Genomic DNA, 22,500 nt, shown 5'->3' on the forward strand with positions numbered 1-22,500 from the left:
GAAACATTAGTTGCGTCGGAGCTGGCTAATTGTTCAAAAGCGGCCGAAACAAACAACCTGGCAGACCACAGAAAATGATTCTTCGATAATATGTTTGGTGGTGTGGGAAAAACAGATCAAGAACGACACCGTGGACATCGGCGTCCTTCTGTCAGAGCCTGCCATGAAGACAACACCACAGCACAACACCAGGCAGGACAGGGAGGAGTTTGTCTGTACTGTTCCCCTCCACACTCCTCTGCTGCAAAGAAGACACATTACACTAAAGTGGGGAGTTTATTACACATGGCCAAGGGTATATTAACATGGCCAGCAATGTTTCACCCTCTGAAACGGATGACTATGCATAAAAAAGGCTAGGATCCCTGCAGGGTTCACCCAACACAGCTCTGTGTGTGTGTGTGTGTGTGTGTGTGTTTGCCCCTGAACTGAAGCTGACATCCACCGCTCTGTCCTCGCGGTTATTGTTTAAGCTGAAATACAACGATTGGAGCACAGAGCCACAACAAGAACTGTTTTGTAATCCAGAAGCACCTCAACACCTAGAGTTATATTTCTGTTGACATTCACCATCCCACCACACACACACACACACACACACACACACACACACTTTACTTGATTCAGTACAACAGTAATCTCCATGGAAACTGGCAAAGCTGCTAGAACACTGCGTGCAGCCGCGATAACAGCAATATTCCCATATATAGCTGTTCCTGTGTCGGAGAACGGCCGCATCCACTGGGAGCGGACACCGGCGTGAACTCAGCGAGCAGGAAGACAAGGCTGCTCTTTCGTGTTGGACGATGAGTCAGGTGGCCATCACCTGGCGAGGCAACACCGCACAGCGCGTGAGGAGGGCTTTAATCATCCTAGAACAGATGACGAGATAAAGCGGCGAGGCGAAGAGAAAAACAGAACGAGTCTGAAAGAAAGAAAGAATGTTCTATAAGGGGTGAGCCAACAAGAGAGACAAAGGCGTCTATAGAAAAAGAGGGGGTCCAAAAACTCTGTGTGTGTGTGTGTGTGTGTGTGTGTGTGTGTGTATGTGTATGTGTGTATGTGTGTGTATGTGTATGTGTGTGTGTGGGTGTGTGGGTGTGTGTGTGTGGGTCTGTGTGTGTCTGTGTGTGTGGGTGTGTGTGTGTGTGTGTGTGCGCGCGCGTGTGTGTGTGTGTGTGTGGCATCTCTCAGTCAAACACACACACACACACACACACACACACACACACACACACACACACACACACACACACACACACACACACAGATGTCATCAATGACCCTAAGGTTTTCCTTCTGGGTTATTCTGGCATGCTTGGAACGATTGCATGTGTATGTGCGTGTGTCTGTGTGTGCATCTGTGTGTTGGCATCTCTCCTTTCCTAGTCTGAGCTATCATCGCTGGCCCCCAGGTCTTCCTCCTGGGTTATTCCAGCGAGAGCTTGGAACTGTTCCAGGCCAATTGATTGATTCACGCCCAGCTGACAACACAGTGATAAAGGTTGTTGCCGCCTGTATCGGTAAGCGACACCCTTGAACTCATCTTCCTCTGGAGAGCGGGGCCAGCTCTCTACCTGTCTTGCACCACCATGCACGGTGCACACAAAACATCTCGCTGTAGTTGTGAGAACTCGCGTGAATGCTTGCGGCTTTCTCTGGGTATGGTTTTCACGTTCCTCTGAAAGTAAACAGAAGCCCTGTTCACCTATGAGATCCAGACCTGCACCTCCTCTGACCCGCTGTAACCCACCTCCTCTGTCCTCACCCACAGACAGTATTCATTTTCTTACGCATTAGTGCCGAGTCATTACGCCATTAGCATACACCACTCTTTTCTCATGGTCCCTTCATCTTTTTCTTTCCGTCACTCAGAAGAAAGATTCGCTCTTGCTTGCATCAGCCTGGCCACTCCTGGGTGCGAGGCGGTCATTCCGTGTGTGTTTGCGTGGCTGTGTTGGCGTATACAGCCCTGGAGTGGACGCGTAACCACGGCAAATAGCGAATGAGAAGTTAACGAGAGCCCCTGATTAAGGAGGGCTTAATTGGCCGAGCAATCAGCATCTCTGAACCAGAAGGGACCTGAGCCAACAGTTCCTCTTCTACCTCACACGAAGGCATTCAAAGAAACACACAGATGGTGTCGACTAGATTATGTAATGATGCTACATTCCAGTTTCACACATCTAGAGGGAGTCATCAGAGCTGTCTGTGTCCTGGCCCCGGGCCTCTTCCCACACTCTATCTTCATTTATTGTGAAATTCTTAAATGTGAGTGGCAACATTTTATTACACGGGCAGTGCGTGAGCACACTTGAACGTTTTAAAGCAAAATTTGTGCTTAAAGTCTGCCCAATTACAGTCAACTGAAATTCAGCCAAAGATGGAGTGGGAGTCTGGTCTGTTTGATTTTCAGTCAGCTTCTCCTGTTTCACAGCATGGCCCAATGACAGACGGACAGTTAGACAAACACACACACACACACACACTATCAACATCATCAACACCATCATCATCATCACCGTCACATTCATTCACATCATCATCGTCATCATCATCATCATCATCATCATCATCATCATTGTCACCATCGTAATCATCATCTTAACTACTTTGCCAGGTTTCATGTCATTTATCTTATTACAGACAAAGTTTGGGCTCAGTAATCTACAGCTGTAAAACCTTCATTATGGGTTTCAGGCAGGTTGTTCTAACAATGAGCCGCGTTTGGCCACATTCCTTAGCACGTATGTGGTGGTGTTTCGCTCGCTTTAGGCTGCTAATGACACATATGTATTGATTTCATACTCAGAGCAGATTTTCATCCAATACCACCTGAGGAATATGACAACAGATATTAGAAAACTGACTCCAGAAAATGATCGAGGACATAGCAGTCCTTACACTGTGTGTGTGTGTGTGTGTGTGTGTGTGTGTGTGTGTGTGTGTTGGGGTGCAGAGAGAACAAATAAAGCACAGCAGATTTACTGTCCCTATCTAGTTTAATCAAGTCGTAAAGCCAGAGAACAAGCTCACTGTACTTTTTGAAACTCAGACGTAAATAATAATCATCATCATCATCATCACAGTAATAATGGTTTTAGCTGTGCTCATGATTCACTTCATCTACAGCTTCTCTCACCATGAATGTTGGCTACTAAAAGTCTAGGGCACCAGTAATGAAGCACAGGTCCATTAAAACAGACTTATTGCTTTTTCTCTGCAGTGGTCTGCTGTTTGTGCTGGTACTTCTCTCAGTGACCCAAGACATAACACGTTCAAGCCTTAAGAAGCTGGAGTTCTGTGAAGCTGGAATGCTCCTCACTGTCTGTTTCCAAACTGCCAAAGCTCGGCCTCTAGGTTGTCGGATTAACGTCTTTAGCCGAGCCAGGTTATGTGGCTCCGCCCGGCCGGCAGACGTTCATCTCGCTTAGCCAAGACTGAGAGTCTCGCGTGAGCTCACTGAATGAGGAAACAGGAAAACCTTTTAATAAAAAGGTACAAAATCTTACTAGTGAACAGGAGGGGAGTTTGCATTACAAATGTAATTACCGTAGCAGCTTCTGCGGGGAGTGAAGAGGCCTGTGGAGCAGGTTTTGTGTTCATTGCTTTGATTATTTTGTGATTAGTACTGTTTTTATGGTTGTGACCTCTGTGTTTGGTTGTATGTTATTCTTTAACTTTGTAAGAGGGAAGCCTGTGGTCATTCCCACCATATGGGGTTCGACTCACACCAGGGGTCTTTGGAAGCACATGGTCGATGCATGAACAGCTCTTGGTCAGTACATCTTGGCCTATAGAATCGCTCTCAGGGAGCGTGGGATCCTATATGATCAATAATTGATTTTCCATTGGGAAAGGGGTTCTGCATTAATCCCGAACATCACGTCTCACACTTATGAGCTTGTTATATAAGGAGAGAAATACAGGAATGTAACAGAGGAGAGCTACGTGTGTTTATAGCCTCTCTGCTTGCTAGTCTCTGTGCAGAAATAAACATGTTCATTCATAACTTGTTTGGAGTTTATTTCATTATTAAGTTCGACGACACCTGTGAGAATGGTTTTGGTGTGTGTGTGTGTGTGTGCTCATTTTTACAGATGCTCAGAACATTACATTCTGACACTGTCCCATCTCAAAGAGCCACATTAATCTTGAGAACGGAATAAAACAAATAATAGATGCACAGGTGTATGAGTGTGTGTGTGTGTGTGTGTGTCTACATACCTGGGGGCGAATGACTCTCTCAATGTTCTTTAGCGCCGTATCAGGGGAAGGAGGAGAACAGTCTGGAGTCAGACCTGTGTAGTCATCACCATGGTTACGCTGCTCCGCATCGCTGACTGGCACATTCGGAGAGTGGCCTTGTGTGTGTGAGAGAGAGAGAGAGAGAGAGAGAGAGAGAGAGAGGGAAAGAGAGGAAGAGAAAGAAGAGACAGGGGGATTATCAAAAACTGTGAAATCTGGAAGCTGGGCGTGAACTGACGGCCCCGCTGGTCGGGTCAGTGGTGTGCGTTTGCGGCCGGGAGTAGCAGCTTGATGCAGCTCTGCCTACGTCAGCCTGAAACTGCAGGAAAAAATAGACAAAAACCAATGCAGTGGTAGCTCAGTGGTTAAGGTACTTGATTTGTAATCAGAAGGTTGCTGGTTCAAGCCCTGATACTGCCAGGGTTCTGTTGCTGAGCCCCTGAACAAGGCCCTTAACCCTCAATTGCTCAAGCTGTACTCAATCATAATTGTAAGTTGCTTTAGATGAAAGTGTCAGCTAAATGCCAGAAATGGACAAAACAAACCATTCCATACTGTGTGTGTGACCAGGAAAGTGGTCCTGAGAAGTAAAGATCCTTTGTTTCCAGATGTCTAGGTTTGCTTCAGAAATTCTTAACACATACTTTTGGTTCCATTCAAACTATAAATGTGTTCATTAAAAAGCAAATGTGTTCGTATGGATGTTTCAGCATTCAGTTTACAGCAGCGTGAGTATCAGATGTGTTTGATCCTGTGGTCAAAACTCAGACACAGATAAACACACACACACACACCCTTGGAAGAGTTTTCATTCCTGCTATGATTTCCCCAGAGTGTGATTACTTACGGAGTGCAAAGGAAGGTGGGAAACAAAAGAGGAGGATGATGAAATGAGATGAAGAGCGAGAGTGCTGGATCGGAGCGCTCCACTGTCCGAGAGAGAAACCCGCCGAGATGCGTATAGCCGATTCAGCCAAGCCAAACTCTAGTATGCCCTGCTATGCATAAGTCATGAAGCATGTTATTATACTGTGAATAGATCACAGACACTTCAGAGTGAAATAAACGGAGTTGTGGCAGATCTGAAGGCATGTTAGAGGCTGTCTACCTGTCTCCCCCCAATACAGTGCTAAATGTTGTGCAGTATTAGCCACTACACTGAATATAAAGCGGGAGGCGTGACCGACGTGTATTCCCGACACTAAACCTATGAGCGATCGTACATCGTAACGCCTTCCCAACGCCCGGCGTGCCCCAAGGCCGGAAGAAGCGGTGCTGCCGCCCTCTGAGTGTCCGGGATAAGGAGGAAGATCTTGGGAGGTGCGCCTACGAGGAGGAGAGAGTCACAGGAGGCGAGGACGTCGACGGCAGTCTCGGGACTCGCTCGGATTGGCTGACACCGTGCAGGGTCGTCTGATCACCCACATCGACTGTAGGACATACAGAGTCTTACACACAGAGGAGTGTGCAATGCCAAGGAGAGAATTTTTTGGCTCCTGCTTTAGCCGTCATGTTTAGCGTGATGTACGTAAAATATGCACATGTCCACCCACATGTACGCACACACCCACACCGACACATGCAAACACACACAAACACCCAAACCCACACACACATACACACTCACACACAAAACAAAAACCACAGAGAGAACAGTAGCCTTTTTGTTTATGGGTCTGTTCACAAGAAGCATTTGCCAATTTCACTACAAAGCGTAGCTGTTACTGTGAGATAAGGGGCAGGCTTTGCCTCTCACACACTCACACACTACATCTCACACATCTACATTCAGTTCATACTGTATGAGGGGCAAAATGGCACTGAACCATTTCACCTGGTACTGACATGCAGAGAATAAATCTTACTGCAGTGCACATGTATATACACACACACACACACACACATACACGCGCATGGATGCACGCAAAAATGCACAAGTACTCCTTTCCGCCTTTTCGTGGTCTTACAGACCACCATGTAACTGCATCATGAATACTGAGGAGCTCCCCTGCTTTCCTATGCAAATGAAGCTGGAATATTCATGAGGCTCTAAACTGCACTGTGTTAATAAATGAAACAAAATGGCAGCTTTGTGGGGTGCTGGGAGTCTCCTCTCTCGTTCTGTGTCCGCTGGAGGCATTTTTTCCCGCAAGCAGGTGGCGAAGCTGCTCATTTCTACAGATTAAATCATTTGTCTTCACTGAGGGGGTCCGAGGCGAAGGCGCATGTGTGTGCGCCTGTGTGTGTGTGTTTAAGTGTGTATCTGTGTGAGTCCCCATCTGGATGTGTCAGCATCCGTGTGTTCACTCACAGTGCGGCACTTCTCTCGAACGCATAGCCCAGCCCGAGTGTGATGGTGCGGCGGATCACCGGGCAGAGGTCAGACCGCTAGCTCACACTGGTGCCATCGGGGGGTGCTGACCATCAAAGGTATTTAATGCACTTCAAGCTGTTTTCTGGACATCGATGTGTTGTCCTGTTGCCATTTTCTGAATATACTGCATGGCCCAGACCCCAAATTCTATAAGTCATTCCCTGGTTATGTGAAATCAGCCCCAGAATTAAACAAATTTCATCAACTAACCACACTGTGCAGGCACCAAGGACTGAAGGTTTGAGAATGTAACAGTTTGGTGAGTCGACGGTCTCCCAGTTATACTATATACACCCAAAATTGTAGAACATTAAGTTTTTAATGGTTTTAATGGTACAAGAAGAATATAGAATTGAATGTCCCTGTATCCACCCCCCAACAATTTACTGCAGTCATGAGCAAACTGTGGCAGGAGTGTGTCAGGAGTGATGTGTTTAGTTCCCAGTATTGTGTTGATTTGCTGTTAGGATCATTACATTTCATTTAGGGCTTGGCCTGCTTTTTTTCCCCAGGAGTGTACTGACACACACACACACACACACACACACACACACACACACACACAACACAGCCCACACGTTAATGCGTCAACGGCACCACACAGGACCAGCTACTCCATCAGGATGGGCCTCACAAAACGAAAACTGCAGCTTAGACAACAACACCCCCACCCCTCCCAACGCCCCACTCACCGCACGCTAGTTTCCCAGCTTCCTGCCCCCCAACCCCCCCCGAGTTCGCGATTGCCGTTGGCCGTCTGCCACCCCCGTCCCTGAGGACACCGCACTTCGGAGCTAATGCACAAAATCGACCTGAACCCAACAGACAGCCATCCCCGTAGCAGCTAACCTAAGCACACCCAGAGGCCGTGCTGAGCAGCGCCTTCGGAGGCAGCTTTGAGCGCCTCGATGCAGGTGGGGTTCCAGTGCCCTACCGCTTGTGAGAGCGGCGCTGATTGACAGGGGCAGCAGCCTGTAATAGCCGAAGCCCCGCCTACTGCAAAGGGGCAGGCTTATGGAATTTAGGTGATTCCATAAATTCAGCTATCTAGACTAGGACTTGTCACGACATGAAAACCCATGTAGACTACACTGTGTTTGTTAACATTTCCCAGTGAAATTTCACTGTAATCCTTTGATCTCAGATTAAGACTAATTATATCCACACGCTTACCTAACAGGCTAACCCATGGGATTATGCACATAGACTTTCTGGAGTCACAGCCCATTAATAATCTGTTTAATATTTTGAAAATATATTTCTGTATTTGGAATGTGATGTGTTTCAGAGCTAGTGTGGTAAATTAAGTCACTGTGGACAAGCTCATCTGCTAAATGCTGTAAATGTAAATGTACATTTAAATTCAAGTGAAATATTTTCTATGGGACTGTGGGGGTTTGAGGCATAAGATAAAACACATACACACACACACACACACACACACACACACACACACACACACACACTCACACACACACCACGCACACACACACACACGCGCACGCACATGCACACCACACGCACGCACACTCACACACACTCACACACACTCACACACACACACACTCACACACGCACGCACACGCACGCACACGCACGCACACACACGCACGGACACACACGCACGCACACACACACACGCACATATGCACACAGAGAGAGAGAGAGAGAGAGAGAGAGAGAGAGAGAGAAAGAGAGAGAGAGAGAGAGAGAGAGAGACATGGGAGTCTAGAATAGGCACCACAAGCTATGATTTTAGGGTTTTGGAAGCAAATAGAGGCCTAAAATAGAGTATGCTATAATCCTGTTGTAACACACACACACACTAGACTCTTATGACAGGAGAGTGATAAGAAGACATACGCACACACAGACAGGCAGGTCTAGAATAGGCCCTGCAAGCTATGATTTTATTGTCTGGGAGGAAAATAGTGGCCGAAAATAGAGTCTGCTATAATCCTGTATTAACACACACACACACACACACACACACACACACACACACACACACACACACACACACACACACACACACACACACACAGACACACACACACACAAGTGCAGATGTGTTGTTCATGCTGTCTCATGGCACAGAACAGTGCTCTGCATACAGGGAGTTTTGGGGGGTCTAACAGGACAAACACTCTCATCACAGCAGGTGTGATACACGGACCCGGGCAGCCCAGCTCTGCGCAGCACGTTTCCATGGCAACCTGCAGGTGCCTCACTGGGCTGTTTCCACGACAACCGTAACTCCCAGCACCGTAACAGCAGCGGCACAGATGCGAGCGCAGCATTGATGTCTGCGGTGTTTGGCGGGGCGGGGGGGGGGGGTTGGATGGGGGTGTTTGCCATGACAACCAGGCTATGCCTCAGAGGCCATGGACAGGTGGAGGTGTGGAGCAGAGACAGCCAAGGACTAAACGACTTTTGATAACTGCACGTGCAAAAACATCTGAGTGCATGTGTGTGCACGGTGTGAGGTAGACTGACCGTTGCGTTGGCAGGCATTGAGAAGATGGATGTCCAGTGAGCAGGGCTTGCGTGTGACAGCCGTGGCCACTAACTCGTACGGATTGTCCTCGTCTTGTGGTGAGAAGACATCCAGTGATGGAGACTGGGCGTTCCCCCCACAGTGCCTAGAGTCCTGCGCACAGAATAGAGCACGAACCCCGCCACCTGTCACTCCATTCACAGCTACAAAGAGGAGCCACTATTATTTTACCACAGTTTTTACCATGATAGAAAAATTACATTTCAATTCAGCTTCATTTCAAGGTTTTTGCTCTAAAAATGACTTTACTAAAGAAGAAAGACAAACTTGACCCTGTTTTATGTAGCTCTCCGTAATTAATCGGTCGCCTAATATTCCAGTCATTTCTGTTAAATCCAGTCACTACAAACTTATAGAATACCACAAACTGAAAATGGAGTTTGTGAAAGGTTCTGTGAATTAGCCAAAGGTTTGGAGTTAGAAGCAAATCTGATTCACAGAATGAGCCACCTTCACAGTCATAAAGGTCAAGGGTTAAATGCCAGAGGTCACAACCAACTGTCACAGCCAACTTAATTTCTCCTTTCATCAAAAAACAATGTTCTTATTTACACTAATAAACCAAGATTTCGGACCATAACACTCTGACACTGAACTTTTTTTTGTCAGTTGGGGTATTTCTGAGATAAACTGAAAATGTGCTTTAATTTCCAAGGTCTTCTGTTGAAAAAAAAAAAAAAAAGGTTTTCCAGCCGTTTCCACACACACACCCTTTCTGGTCTCAGGTGCAAACTGTTTCCAGTCCCAGCAGATGATGCTGCATTGCAGTTTTTGCTCCTTGGCTTCACACACCTGTTTAAGACGCTAAATCCTCTCTCAGCCCCACTGTCAAAGGCCGCTGGGCAATTTTCGTAACATGAACTTCAAGTCCCCGTTATAAGCCCTGCTGTCCATCTCTTACTGCAAATGTTGTCCCTGCCCCTTGTCTAAAAGGCCACACGCTTCGCCGAGCGCCTCGACATAGTCAGGGAACAGAGGCTTGCCCCCTTCGCACGCTCCGCTCTTCTGTTCCAGCTCAAGGGAGGCTCACTGCGTGAAGCCGAGCGCGGCAGGCGGCAAGGCCCATTCAAAAAGCACGGGAGCTGTTAGTGAAAGCGCTCCGAATGATGCTTCCCCCTCTACCTCTCGAGACTCTTTTGAGCTAAGCAGCCTTCCGGGAAAGCGGAGCCAGCGCGAAACCTCGTCAAGTATTTATCGTGTCCTATATATCTGCTCGCTAATCGCTCGCATGCTTTCTCTCTGTTGCTCGCGCTCGCGCTCTTTTTAGAATTCTGAGTCAAACTGAGAACTGAGAACAAATTGAGAACCTTCTGGGAAATGGGCTCAGGACATCAACAGAACAGTGCAAAAGAGGAAAGAGGGAAAACAGCTCAGAGACGGAGAATCCACACTTAGTCAGGGCAGGAGCCGGAATGGCTGCTGTAGCCCCTGTTCTGCAGCTCCCAGCACAGGAAGTGAACAGAGGGGCTGTGCAACAGGGGTTTCCTGATTCAGCGTGCACATCTCCTGTGCACCAACACACTGCATGCATGCATACAGAGAAAAAAGGGAGAGGGAGAGAGAGAGAGAGAGAGAGAGAAAGGGAATAGAACATTGAAAAAAAGTATTTAAAAAAGTGAAACATCCAAACAAATGTTAGAAAAAATAGGGGAAAAGTGAGTTCTCTCACTTTTTAAAATTGATTTAAAGAAGAATACAAACAGGCAAAGACACACCAGAGAGAGAGTGAGAGAGGGAGAGAGAGAGAGAGAGAGAGCAGTCTAGTAGGGATGAATAAATAGTCCAGCCTGTACCTGTGACCAGCTCCTCCAGTTTGAACACTGAGCCGGGAGTTCAGCTCTGCAGGCTTCCTACTACACGTCCTTGCTTTGTTCACTCAAAAGCTTCTCCCTCCCCCTCATCTGACGGCAGAGATAGGGCCAAAGAGGAACTTTGTGTCTCTTGGAAAGGAAGCCAACAAACAAACACAGGCCGTCCTCCTCAGTAATTAGGGAGCGTGGGGCGGCGGTGGGGCTTGAACCCTGAGAGGAAACCTGCCGCCATGTTCCTGCGGCCACGTGACCAGGGCCCAACAACCTTTGCCGTCGCCTTACCCTTCCTCCCTCGGTTTCCCAACTTCTCTTCTTCACTTTCTTCTCACTCCCTCTGCTTTCTCCTCTTTCTGTTTCCCTGCTTCCTGTTTTCCCTGTTCATTCTGACAAGCGCTTCCTTCTCTCTCTCTCTCTCTCTCTCTCTCTCTCTCTCCCTCTCTCAAGCTGTTTCTGATGCGGTATGAATAGATACTATATCTGCTCTGAATAGGCTCTGTTATTTCCTGTGATTCCCTCACCAGTGGCTGCATGTCTGATTTTGGCTGAAGGTACCAAAGAACAGAAGCCCCTCTGAGCCCATGAAAACACACCCATCACGAGACAGAAGGACGGCAGACAGACAGACAGACAGAAGAAGGAAAGATAGGCTTAAAGAGCTAAAGAAAGAGATAAAGAGATCTTTTGATAATTCATCTTTAATCATTTGGGATTGGTTTATGTGTTAGAGTAGGTTTGGGTCAGCACGCTTGAAAAAAGGGGCCTCTAGACCACAGGGATCTAATGGAGTGCACTGCACACTCCCACGCTGCACACTCCCACGCTGCACACTCCCACGCTGCACACTCCCACGCTGCAAACCTGTGCATTGCAGAGAAAGCAACAGCTACACTGGTGCACAAAACAAACAGAGGAGTGGCCAGGCCGTGTTTACCCGCCGAAAGCTCAGCACTAAACAGGGGTCATAGGCGTTTAAGTGGAGAACTTTCCAAAAATAGCAGTCTGATGGTCATATTGGCTAAAGAAGAGAAGAAAGGCACAACTAACACTTTCCAGCAGCCACCCATACACACACACACACACACACACACACACACACACACACACACACACACACACACACACACACACACACACACACACACACACACACCTTTTTAGTGAATGATTCTGGAGCATGTGTAACACATGGAAGGCCAAGCTAGCAGCCGTGCCAGAAGAAGCTCATAGAAGGCTGGATGGCTGACAGCATCCGACTAAAGACCAGCAGCTTGGAGCTGACTTCAGCCGTTACCGGCCTATGGAACAAACCACGCAGCCAAGGAGAACGCTCCGTACAGTCCAGGAAAAATAAGGCGTTCTACAGATATCCACAGCTCATCCAGCGCGAGGCCAAAACTAACAGACACCATGTTCCCCTTAGCACACACGCCATCGTTCTCATTCCTGGAACTTTCATGTCGGCTTTTGAATAATCCACCTAATAACTAAGTCATATGTACCCACCCACTGGGAGGTGGGTGAGCCATCACGGCTGTGCCAACTTTCCTGCTGTCTCAGCCAGACTGAAGGATTTCCTGAACACTCATTTCACCGAGGCAATTAACCATCGCACATGAACACACACGTTCTCGCACACGGATGGACGCACGCGCGCACACACACACACACACAGACACACACACACGGACACAGATATAGTGAACAACAGGCCTGTGCGGCCACTGTGACACACTGAGGAACTAAGGGGCGTGATGAATTACATCAATCATGAACAACATTAGCCACGAGCCATGAATTACAACAACCCTACAGCTGCAACAAATGGAAAGATTATCAATATTAACACAAGAATGTATTATTATGTAGAGGCTTAATCCTAATTCCAGATAAAACAGGAACCTCCCAGGATCTTAATCAGCATAGACTAGGTGACTCCCTCTTTTAATCCCAGGTTAAAATAAATCAGCTACAGCGACACAAAACAGATGTCATATTCTGTGCCTCCGGCCGCTTTCCTACCAGTGTTCAGGTTTGTCTCCGTGAGACGTTCCAGTCTGTGACATGTCACCCTTCTCAGTAAGTGAAGAACATCAAGTTCACGCTTTGAGACACAGGCTGGAGGCACAGATCAGATGGATACTGATTACAGAAAGAGCACCTCCACAGGAGCTGACCACAGGGATGTATCTCCATAGAGATGGAGCGCTTCAGAGACGTTTCTCTACAGGAGCTGACCACAGATATGAATCTCCACAGAGGCCTATCTCCACAGGAGCTGACCACAGAGACGTATCTCCACAGGAACTGACCACAGAGACCTCTACAGACACGTATCTCCACAGAGATGTATCTCCACAGGAACTGACCACAGAGACGTATCTCCACAGAGACATATCTCCACAGAGACGTATCTCCACAGGATCTGACCACAGAGATGAATTTCCACAGACTGGATCTCCACAGAGCTATATCTCCACATAGATGTATCTCCACAGAGCTATATCTCCACATAGATGTATCTCCAGAGGAATTCTCAGGATCCATGTGACCCACGACTGCTGCCCTTTTTGGTCTTTCAGGTGACTGCTGGAAACATACTCATACAGCCATGACCAAATCCACTAAAAGTGATTCATTTTCACAGCTTTGCTAGTGTCATAAACAGTGTTCAGTAAGTCCTAGCACACCCTTAGGGTTTGTTAGCCCGCATGGACATCTGGGATTGATCAAAACATTTAGTGAACATTTGGAACACATGAGAACACTGAATCACAGAAATTTACCATGTGCACCAGTAAAATTCAGTGATTCATGGCTGCTTTTGAAGAATTACGCTGTTTATATCAAGCACTGCAATGCACAAGGCTAACTACAAATGAACCAAACACCTTAAAAGCAGCCTTTCACAATCCATTAATCATTTAGCCCACAGTAGTGTTTAGTTTCATGTATAATTAATTATACAGATTTAAGATGAATTTCTTAATTATACCCTCGTCCATGAAAAGCTTTGTGTTCTTATGTACAATTATGCTGAAAATGGGCTTGAAATCATTAGAATTAGAGTGCAATTAAATCAAAATAAAATCTGTTTTACTGAAGTTACTGAAACAGAAAGGGGGCATAAGACAGCCAAAACATAAACCCCTGGGGGGGTAAATCTAAACCCCCAGGGGGTAAAACATAAGCACCTGAGGGGTAAAACGTAAGGCCCTGGGGGGTAAAACCCTGCAGAAACCTAAAACCTAACACAGAGTGAGCCCACATACATGAAATTGTAAGTGATGGAATCTCCACATTATTATCACCATGATAATATTTGTAGGAATGGTTCCATGCACCTACACCCATAGAGCAGCATTTGCAAATGAAATGAAACACTAAAGAATGCAGATATTCCCCAACCATGAACCACGAATCATACATATGCCCAAAAAAGACTGAATGGGAGAGATGGCCCTTTAGAGGCCCCTCCCCCAGCCTGGCCCCTCCCTCTGTCTCTGCTGTTATGCAGGGCTGTGTGTGATACACACATTCGCATGGAGATTTGTCAATGAGAAGTAGGCGGATATCCCACGCCTTGCACTTTATGAATCCTCTGTCTCCTAGCAACCATGAGAACCCTTCTGAGTCTTTGCTTGTGTCTTAGAGTTTGTGCGCGTGTGTGCGTGCGTATATTTGTGCGTGTGCGCGCGTGTGCGTGCGTATGTTTGTGCGTGTGTGTGCGTGTGTGTGTGTGTGTGTGTGTGTGTGTGCGTGCGTATGTTTGTGCGTGTGTGTGTGTGTGTGTGCGTGTGTTTGCATGCACGTGGCTCCCTCTTCCTGCAGAAGTGAAGAAGTGAAGGTGTGTTGAGGGTGCAGAAGTGTTACAACAGCAGGAACTCCTTCCAGAATTACCTCCTCGCTGCTCCCTGCGCCCCCTCACACAGCCATCCATGCCACCGCAGGCCTCTGTTGCCATGGCAGCAGAGGGTCCCTCACATGGATAAGCACGTGAATTGAATACGTTACCGACGGCATCATTAGCCTTGCTGTCTGATGGAGGGGGATCCCTCCTCCGTATTTTCCCATAATGCACGTGGGACAGAGGTCGTCTCTCACACGTGACGTCGTCTTAAAGAGCATAAATATTCAAACACATATCCATACTCAAACACACACACACGGATATATAACTGACATTAGAAGAACTGGCAGTGGCAAATAAACTCTTCTCTCTCTCTCTCTCTCTCTCTCTCTCTCTCTCTCTCTCTCTCTCTCACACACACACACACTCAAACAAACAAACAAACACACACACACACTCTCTTTGACAGCCAAAAATCTATGCATAATTATCAGATATTATCAGATAACTCAATGCTACTGTCACTGTACATGACCCTCATTATCCGTCTCTATCATATACGTCATCATTCCCTGCATATGAATTAGTCAAGAATACACTAAATGGGACCAGAAATTAAAGAACAGTCTACGTCTTCCAAGAGACATTTCCAGATAGGGCCAGGAGTTTGCTGTTTACCTCCATCAGGTTCCCATAGCAACTCAGACAAAGCAATGGTTCCAGGAAAGCAGAGTGAAACGCAAGCATATGGTACCACCACCATACTAAAAAGTTCACTGCAAGGAGATCAACACGTCCGCTAACACATTTAAAAGGTTCAGCCATTTCGGTTTGTGTCTACATATGCGCCGAAGAAACTAGCATGTGGTCACAGAGCCCTACTCATGCCCAGGTCATCTTTGTGCTACTCTCTGGTGACTCTCTGCTGTGTGTGTGTGTGTGTGTGTGTGTGTGTGTGTGTGTATGTGTGTGTGTGTGTCATCTTCAGTCCCTGTCCAAGCACATGGAAATCCCCCTAAACTTTCAGAATGCACTGTATGACCCCCGACCGCTAAAGGAAATAGTAAACAGCACTGCCAATTTCCACTACTGCAACTTATTCAAACGTGGAAACTGATGAAGAACAGATTCGGTTTTCACAAAACCCTCCTGAGCGGATCTGTGTGACTGTATGAGTGGATGTATGTTAGTGTGTGTGTGTGTGTGTGTGTGTGTGTGTGTGTGTGTGTGTGTGTGTGTGTGTGCGCGTGTCCTCTGCACCATGTCCTGCCCTAACAAACACTGTGTGTGTTCTAGGGAAGCACCAGAGCCTCCAGTCCTGAAGCACTCTGGGACGGTGGGGCTGGCTCCAGTTCCAGCCTGACCTGTCAATGGTAATGCCCGCGGCCCGCAAAGCGCTCTTCTAGTCCGAATGCATTTGGATTCCTTTTGCGTAGAAAAAAGTCTCTCTCTCTCTCTGTCCTGTGCCAAAAGTTGCCCCGTGGGTGAAATGTCTTGTTACCCGTGGTGCTCCCTGCATACCTGTCCACTCGCGTCTGCTAGCTGTGCTGAGCTGCTGGGTTCACCTTGTCTCGGCGTCTCGGAGACTCTGAGTTAATGATTGGCGGAGCGCCTCCCCGGGATAGGCTGAGGCAGGTGAGACGTGAAAGCAAAATTGGGGGGGTCCTTAATAGTGCGGGCGTTTACGTCAGCCCATGCTTGTGAGCCCATGCTCTTGTGGGGGCCTTGGTTTTGTTGTGAGAGGAAGGTGCGTGTGTGTTGGGATGTGTGTGCGCTATGTGCATGCATATGTGTGTGTGTGTGTGTGTGTGTGTGTACCTGAGTGAAGCCCAGGTTTCTGCAGCCGTTGCAGGGTGTGAGCGCCTCCCACAGCCCTGATGGACCGCACACCTTCTCCTCCTCCATTGCTATGGGTAATGGGGGTGACGGCCGCTACGAGTAGACAAGAGCAATAACATAGTTACACACACACACACACACACACACACACACACTGCCGGGAGTCATGTGAGAAAGGTCAGTTCAGCTTGTGACTAGTGGCTGAATGTGGCAGCTTTAATACCCCCGCCCCATACACACACACACACACACACACACACACACACACACACACACACACACACACATGTTAGTGAAACATTAGACCAGAAACCTTTGCTGCCCAAACCCTTCCTGACTAGGCATGGCAGATATGGTTAATCCAGGACTGATCCTGTTTATATGTGCGTCGGTGTGTATATAACTTAGAAGAAGACACATCAATGGTTTGGCCTTCAGTATAGTGTCAACATGTGTGTGTCCCAGTTATCGATCACATTGGACACAGACCTATAGACGCAGTGATGAAGGACCCCGCTACCCATCAGCCCCGGCTACCAGATGACTTCACGTCTATGGAACCGGATCACGGTGTTCGACGGCTGCTCACCAGCACAAACCCATGCCCTCTAGAATGACTCCTGATATGAAAATGAACCGATTTTGCACTCTAAGTAAGTGTCCTATGATCATATATACCGAAGGACACTCAACACTTGTGCTTCCAGTTTGGTGGGGCCTGCCCTCTACTGGTCACATAGTGATACTGCACATGGAATGAGACCTGTGTTGACATGGGCTTATCAAGCAGGGTAATATTCAGCAATGCAGAGAGCCATGACTTATCACCTTCAGGCTCATGTGACCTGTTGGCTGAAAATAGACAGCCTAAACAAACTCCTACTCGTACAAACTCTATCCACGGAGGCACTCTGGGAATGTTGACGATGTTTTTGTATTTGATGCATTTGATTCTATAAAACACTGAACAGAGCTTAAAAGACGCGTGTTTTTAACTGGTTTGATACATATTTAATTGGAGGACCGTTAGCGTAGGGGAACATGCCTCAGATAAGTATGGCATTCCACAAGCCTCCTGTACTTGGCCCACTTTTCATTGTACCTTTTGCAACAGGGTCAAATATCGAAGTCAATTTTCATAGCTATGATGATACATAACAATGTTCTACATATCTATAGATGATATATCGGATGATGTCACTACCGTCAATAACTTAGTAACTTGTCCGCCCAGCATTTTTCACTGGAGGAACAGCAAGTTCTTAAACCGTAACAGAGATGTAACAGACATACTTTCGATCGGTAGTTAAGCCCAGAGAAAAAAAGGTGTATGACAGATTTGGAAATCTGTCTATGCACAAAAGCTGAAGTCAGAGTTCTTGGTGTTATTCTGGACAGGCACATTAATAACATCAGGAAACTGCTTCCTGTCATTTTAGCAACGAAGCTCTCGTTTGGCTCAAAATGGATCCCTGCTTTTGTGCTTACTTGCCTCGACTATCGTATCGCATTGTTCACAAGACAATAACAAACTACAAGAATACTAACGCAGACTAGAAAACAAGATCACATTAGACCAGTTTTATCATCATTCCACTGGCTGCCTGTTTACTTTACAACTAACTATAACCTTTTACTAATAGTTTTTAAATCTCCCAGGCTCCCAGCCATGCGGGATTCGTATCGTGAGGGTTCGAACACACAATCTCCCTGTGAGAGAGCATCACACACCACGAATGAATATTTGTCAGACTCCTTCTTTCATTGTTTATAAAAAGGGAACCAAAATTAATTTAGCAATTTACAATTTTACTGGCCAATTATTTATGTTACTTGCACACTACTTTAAATAATGTGCATATTTGTCATTCAAATGTTCACATTTTTTTCTGTCAGTGTTCTTATTTGCTGCATGTTTTACTTTTTTCCCTGTTTCACTATTTGAATAGAATTGTTGTTTCTTGTTGTGTAATCACAGCACTGAGCTGCTCATCAGGGCCCTGCCCTGTGTGGCCCACCTTGGCGGTTCGGGCGAGCGTGCCGCACCGCTCCTCGTCGGACAGGCGTCCACTGCTGAAGCTCTCCACGGAGTGAGAGTGCGACGAGATGGTCTGACAGAGCTCCTCAAAGGAGTAGTCCCTGTCTCGGCACATCTTTATCTCGCTCAGCAACTTGGACAGCTCCCCTGTCACCGTGTCATCTGGAGAGAGAGACGGAACACGTGGAGCGCTGTGGACTCCATTAGGAATACTGTTAGGACGCCGACTTAACGACAAGAACTGAGAGATGAAAGCTGGACTCCACGAGCAAATTTCCACTCGTGGGTGTGTGTTTATGTGTGTGTGTGTGTTTGTGTGTGTGTGTGTTTGTGCGTGTTCGAGCGCATGTGTGTGCATTCATAAAAAGAGAGGAGAAAGTATTCGAAGACCTTGGCTCACTTCTCCGCTCACTCACTTCTCTCTCCCTTCGTCTCCTTCTTTCTTGACTATTTTCTCTCTCTACGTCTCACATTAAACCCGCTGAGTAAGGGCTGGACACCCCTGAGCTGTGTACTGGAGTGCGCTGACACCTCTCGCACTCGCAACCCTTCGCCTTGGCCGTAATTGAGAGCATTAAGGGAGCCCGGTGAAGGCCAGTGAAGCGCACCGAATCAGCACTCCTGACCAGTCACGCCCACACAATGAGCCGTGATGCTGCACCACTGCACATTCACCACAAGGGGCACTGTTGGCCGGGTTATGGGCAGCCGGCTCGGCAGTATATATGCTGAGAACACGTTCTGCAGTCTTTACCAGACTTAATTTATTTTTTTGAGAACCGTGTATTTTACAACTGAGGCGAGTGTAACTTTCCTCTAGCTTGCTTGTTATTATGTCACAATTGTGTAAATGGCTAATTTTATGTTCTTAGAAGTTTTGGAGATATATGATTTCTTCAAAATACCAACCATGCCCTACTCTGTTCCGGAAAGTGCTGTATAATCTGTGTTGGAAATAAAGTCATTTAAACAAAAAAAAGTCATCTCCTGGTTGTAGTGACATGAATGAATGCGAATGAGCTGCAGTACCAAGCTTGACCACTTTGTGCTGCTCTTGCCTGTCCTGTGTCCACCTCAATGAGGATCAGTAGTGTAAACACACACACACACACACACTTACTTTTGTGTCTGAGGGAAGGGGAGGCAGCAGGGGAGGATACAGAGTTACGAGGTGCAGGTACAGGACACTGACGAGCTGGCTCCTCTGTGACACGGCTTCTCTCGCTCTCTGCCATCATGAACTCTACCGAGAGAGAGAGAGAGAGAGAGAGAGAGAGGGAGAGAGAGAGAGAGAGAGAGGGAGAGAGAGAGAGAGAGAGAGGGAGAGAGGGAGAGAGAGAGAGAGAGGGAGAGAGAGGGAGAGAGAGAGAGAGAGGGAGAGAGAGAGAGAGAGGGAGAGAGAGAGAGCCATCACACAAACGTACACTCACACACACTCGCAAACATAACAGGATGTGAAGAGTGAGTGCAGCGCTTGGTGCCACCACTGCAAATGAACGAGACAACCACAAAGAGGTCAGAGGTCATCCTGGTATTGGGCTTACTGATAATTCACACTATGGAATTCCTAGCAAAGAGTTCATGCGAAACCCAAAAAACACGTCAGACCTTTTAAGCACGAGAAATCCTTGGATTAAACTTTGGCCTGCACACGCGCCCGGTTATAAACTACAGCTTGCTACGCACTCTGTCAAAGAGAGGACCCAAACAGCCTCTGGCCCTACAGCTTCAGAGCTGCTTGCTTGTTTTGCGGGTAACCGCATGCAGCCGAGTCTCTGGGACGTAGCCGAGCCGCAATGCAGCGCGTTTGATGAGCGATCCATGCCGAGAGGCTCCTGGAACAGCAGTGTCTTGCGCAACTCTTAAGAAACTCCAGATGACACGGGAGGGTGAGGTGGCAGTGATGCAATACTCCCCGTATCGTATCGGAGCATCCCTAAGTACATTGGCGTGCCTGAGTATTCCGAGGTTGTGTGACGAGAATTCCGGTAATCAGCCATTGTTCTCTGTGCTACAGAAGCATCCCCCGACAGGCACTATTAATCAGCAGGCATCCGTCCACACAGAAACCACACACACCCTCATCCACGTGGGCACGTGTGTGTGATTGGAAAGGGGGGAAGGGCTCGCCAGGCTAATCACAGGATAGATTTTCGACTGAAAGATTCTTGTTCATGAAATTGTGTGTGTGTGCGTGTGTGTGTGTGTGTGTTTTACCTTGTATGAGAGCGGTGATTTGTTGTGATTTCTGGGCTGGGTGCTCTTTAAGTATCTCTAGTGCCGTTTTTCCTTGACAGTCTTTAATGTTGACATCGATCCCTGAGAGAGAAGGAGAAAGGGAGAGAAATTCATGAGACAACTGAGACTAATGTCCTACCAGGATGTCCTCTATTACAACAGCACTCATCTAGACACCCGCTACACACACACACACACACACACACACACACACACACACACACACACACACACACACAGAAGAAGAAGATAATTTTAAGAAGTCATTAAAAGGCCATTTAAAGAGCATTTATGCACAGTGTTCTTTCTGTGAGGAAGTGTACAGTATTAGTAGTACCTGGTACAGCCTCTAAATGATATGCTTGATTCAGTTCAAAAAGACACTATGAAATTTAAGAGGTTTCCACACAATAAGCCGACAACAGTGTGCAAAGCCCATTCTGTAGAGCAGGAAGTGCTGAAGTCTCCTGCTTCCTATTACACAGATGGCTGTGAGAAGGAAGCTACAAGGTCACATGTCCAGAGCCTCACACACACACACGGAGGCCAGAGGACACGCGCGCAAAAAAAGTGGCAAAGTTTTGTTTGTTTGCAGCCAGCAAGAGGAAGAGGAACAACATACCTGAGTTAAGCAGGAGTCGAACTACATCCATCTTCCCATAGAGAGAGGCCTCATGGAGCGCACTGCCCTTCTCTGTCTGGGAGAGAGAGAGAGAGAGAGAGAGAGAGAGAGAGAGAGAGTCGAAACATTAGAAACAAACATAAGTGTACTGTACATACACTCTGGAGTATAACTGATTTTCCCAGAACATGCGTGTATTTGCGATCAGAGAGATGAAGCTGTCCTCTGGGATGATTTGCCGAATCATTTAAAATTATCCTGCGCTTGCTCTCAGTCTGGGGTTTGTCACGCCATTACGCACAACAGTCTCATGATGTGCAGAGTTACGGAGCTGAGTGACAGGGCTGGGGGCGGGGCCACAGCGTGCGGCAGTTACAGAGAAAGCAGGGGACCGGCGAACCCCTGCGGGGCGTAAAAACGGAGCGAGGGAGGGGGGAGCCAAACCCAGAAAGAGAGGGGTAGGAGGAGCTTCTCGCGCCGGCGAGCAGGAGCGCTTTAACAACGCACCAGGGGACCCGCGCGCGCTGCTCCGCTTTCGTCAGGAAGGCAGACGTGTCCCGTTGGCCTTCATTAAATCCGAGGCGCTGTCGCCGCGCTGTTCCCTCACGCATGAAATCCTCCCCCCACAGATCCGTACTACGCCATACGGCCCACCTCTCTTGCCAATCCTGCCCCGGATGCCTCGGGCTGCGCCGCGCACGTCTGGGAGGTTTGTGCGTGGATGTAAGAATCTGTATTCAACAACTGCACTCTCTCTCTCAGGTACTACAGAGGTCCATAGGGACTAAACTCTGAGAACTTCTCTTGCTGTTAAGACTTCTATCGCCCTTCCGGTTTGGACTGCGGTACTGATGCACGCGTCGAGAAAGGCGTACATCTTACATTTCCGAGGCTTCTGCAGGACGCCGGCCCAGTTGTGAGGAGAA

General features: G+C 47.5%; 1 protein-coding gene across 8 annotated transcripts in view; it reads right to left on the minus strand.

The window, feature by feature from the left end:
- The window catches only part of anks1b (ankyrin repeat and sterile alpha motif domain containing 1B), a 111,042-nt gene that overhangs the window by 54,029 nt on the left and 34,513 nt on the right, over window positions 1-22,500 (minus strand). For 7 of the 8 annotated variants that reach the window (XM_035523479.1, XM_035523478.1, XM_035523477.1 and 4 more), the window contains 7 exons: window positions 21,575-21,650; window positions 20,932-21,033; window positions 19,835-19,957; window positions 18,695-18,876; window positions 16,656-16,769; window positions 9,119-9,272; window positions 4,228-4,364 (listed from right to left, as the gene is read on the minus strand). In XM_035523479.1, coding sequence (XP_035379372.1) covers window positions 4,228-4,364; window positions 9,119-9,272; window positions 16,656-16,769; window positions 18,695-18,876; window positions 19,835-19,957; window positions 20,932-21,033; window positions 21,575-21,650 — 888 coding nt within the window. The remainder of the gene's footprint in view (window positions 1-4,227; window positions 4,365-9,118; window positions 9,273-16,655; window positions 16,770-18,694; window positions 18,877-19,834; window positions 19,958-20,931; window positions 21,034-21,574; window positions 21,651-22,500) is intronic. The other variant, XM_035523481.1, reaches the window with a different exon arrangement.

This window comes from Electrophorus electricus, chromosome 2 (assembly GCF_013358815.1).
Source record: "Electrophorus electricus isolate fEleEle1 chromosome 2, fEleEle1.pri, whole genome shotgun sequence".
NCBI lineage: Eukaryota > Metazoa > Chordata > Actinopteri > Gymnotiformes > Gymnotidae > Electrophorus > Electrophorus electricus.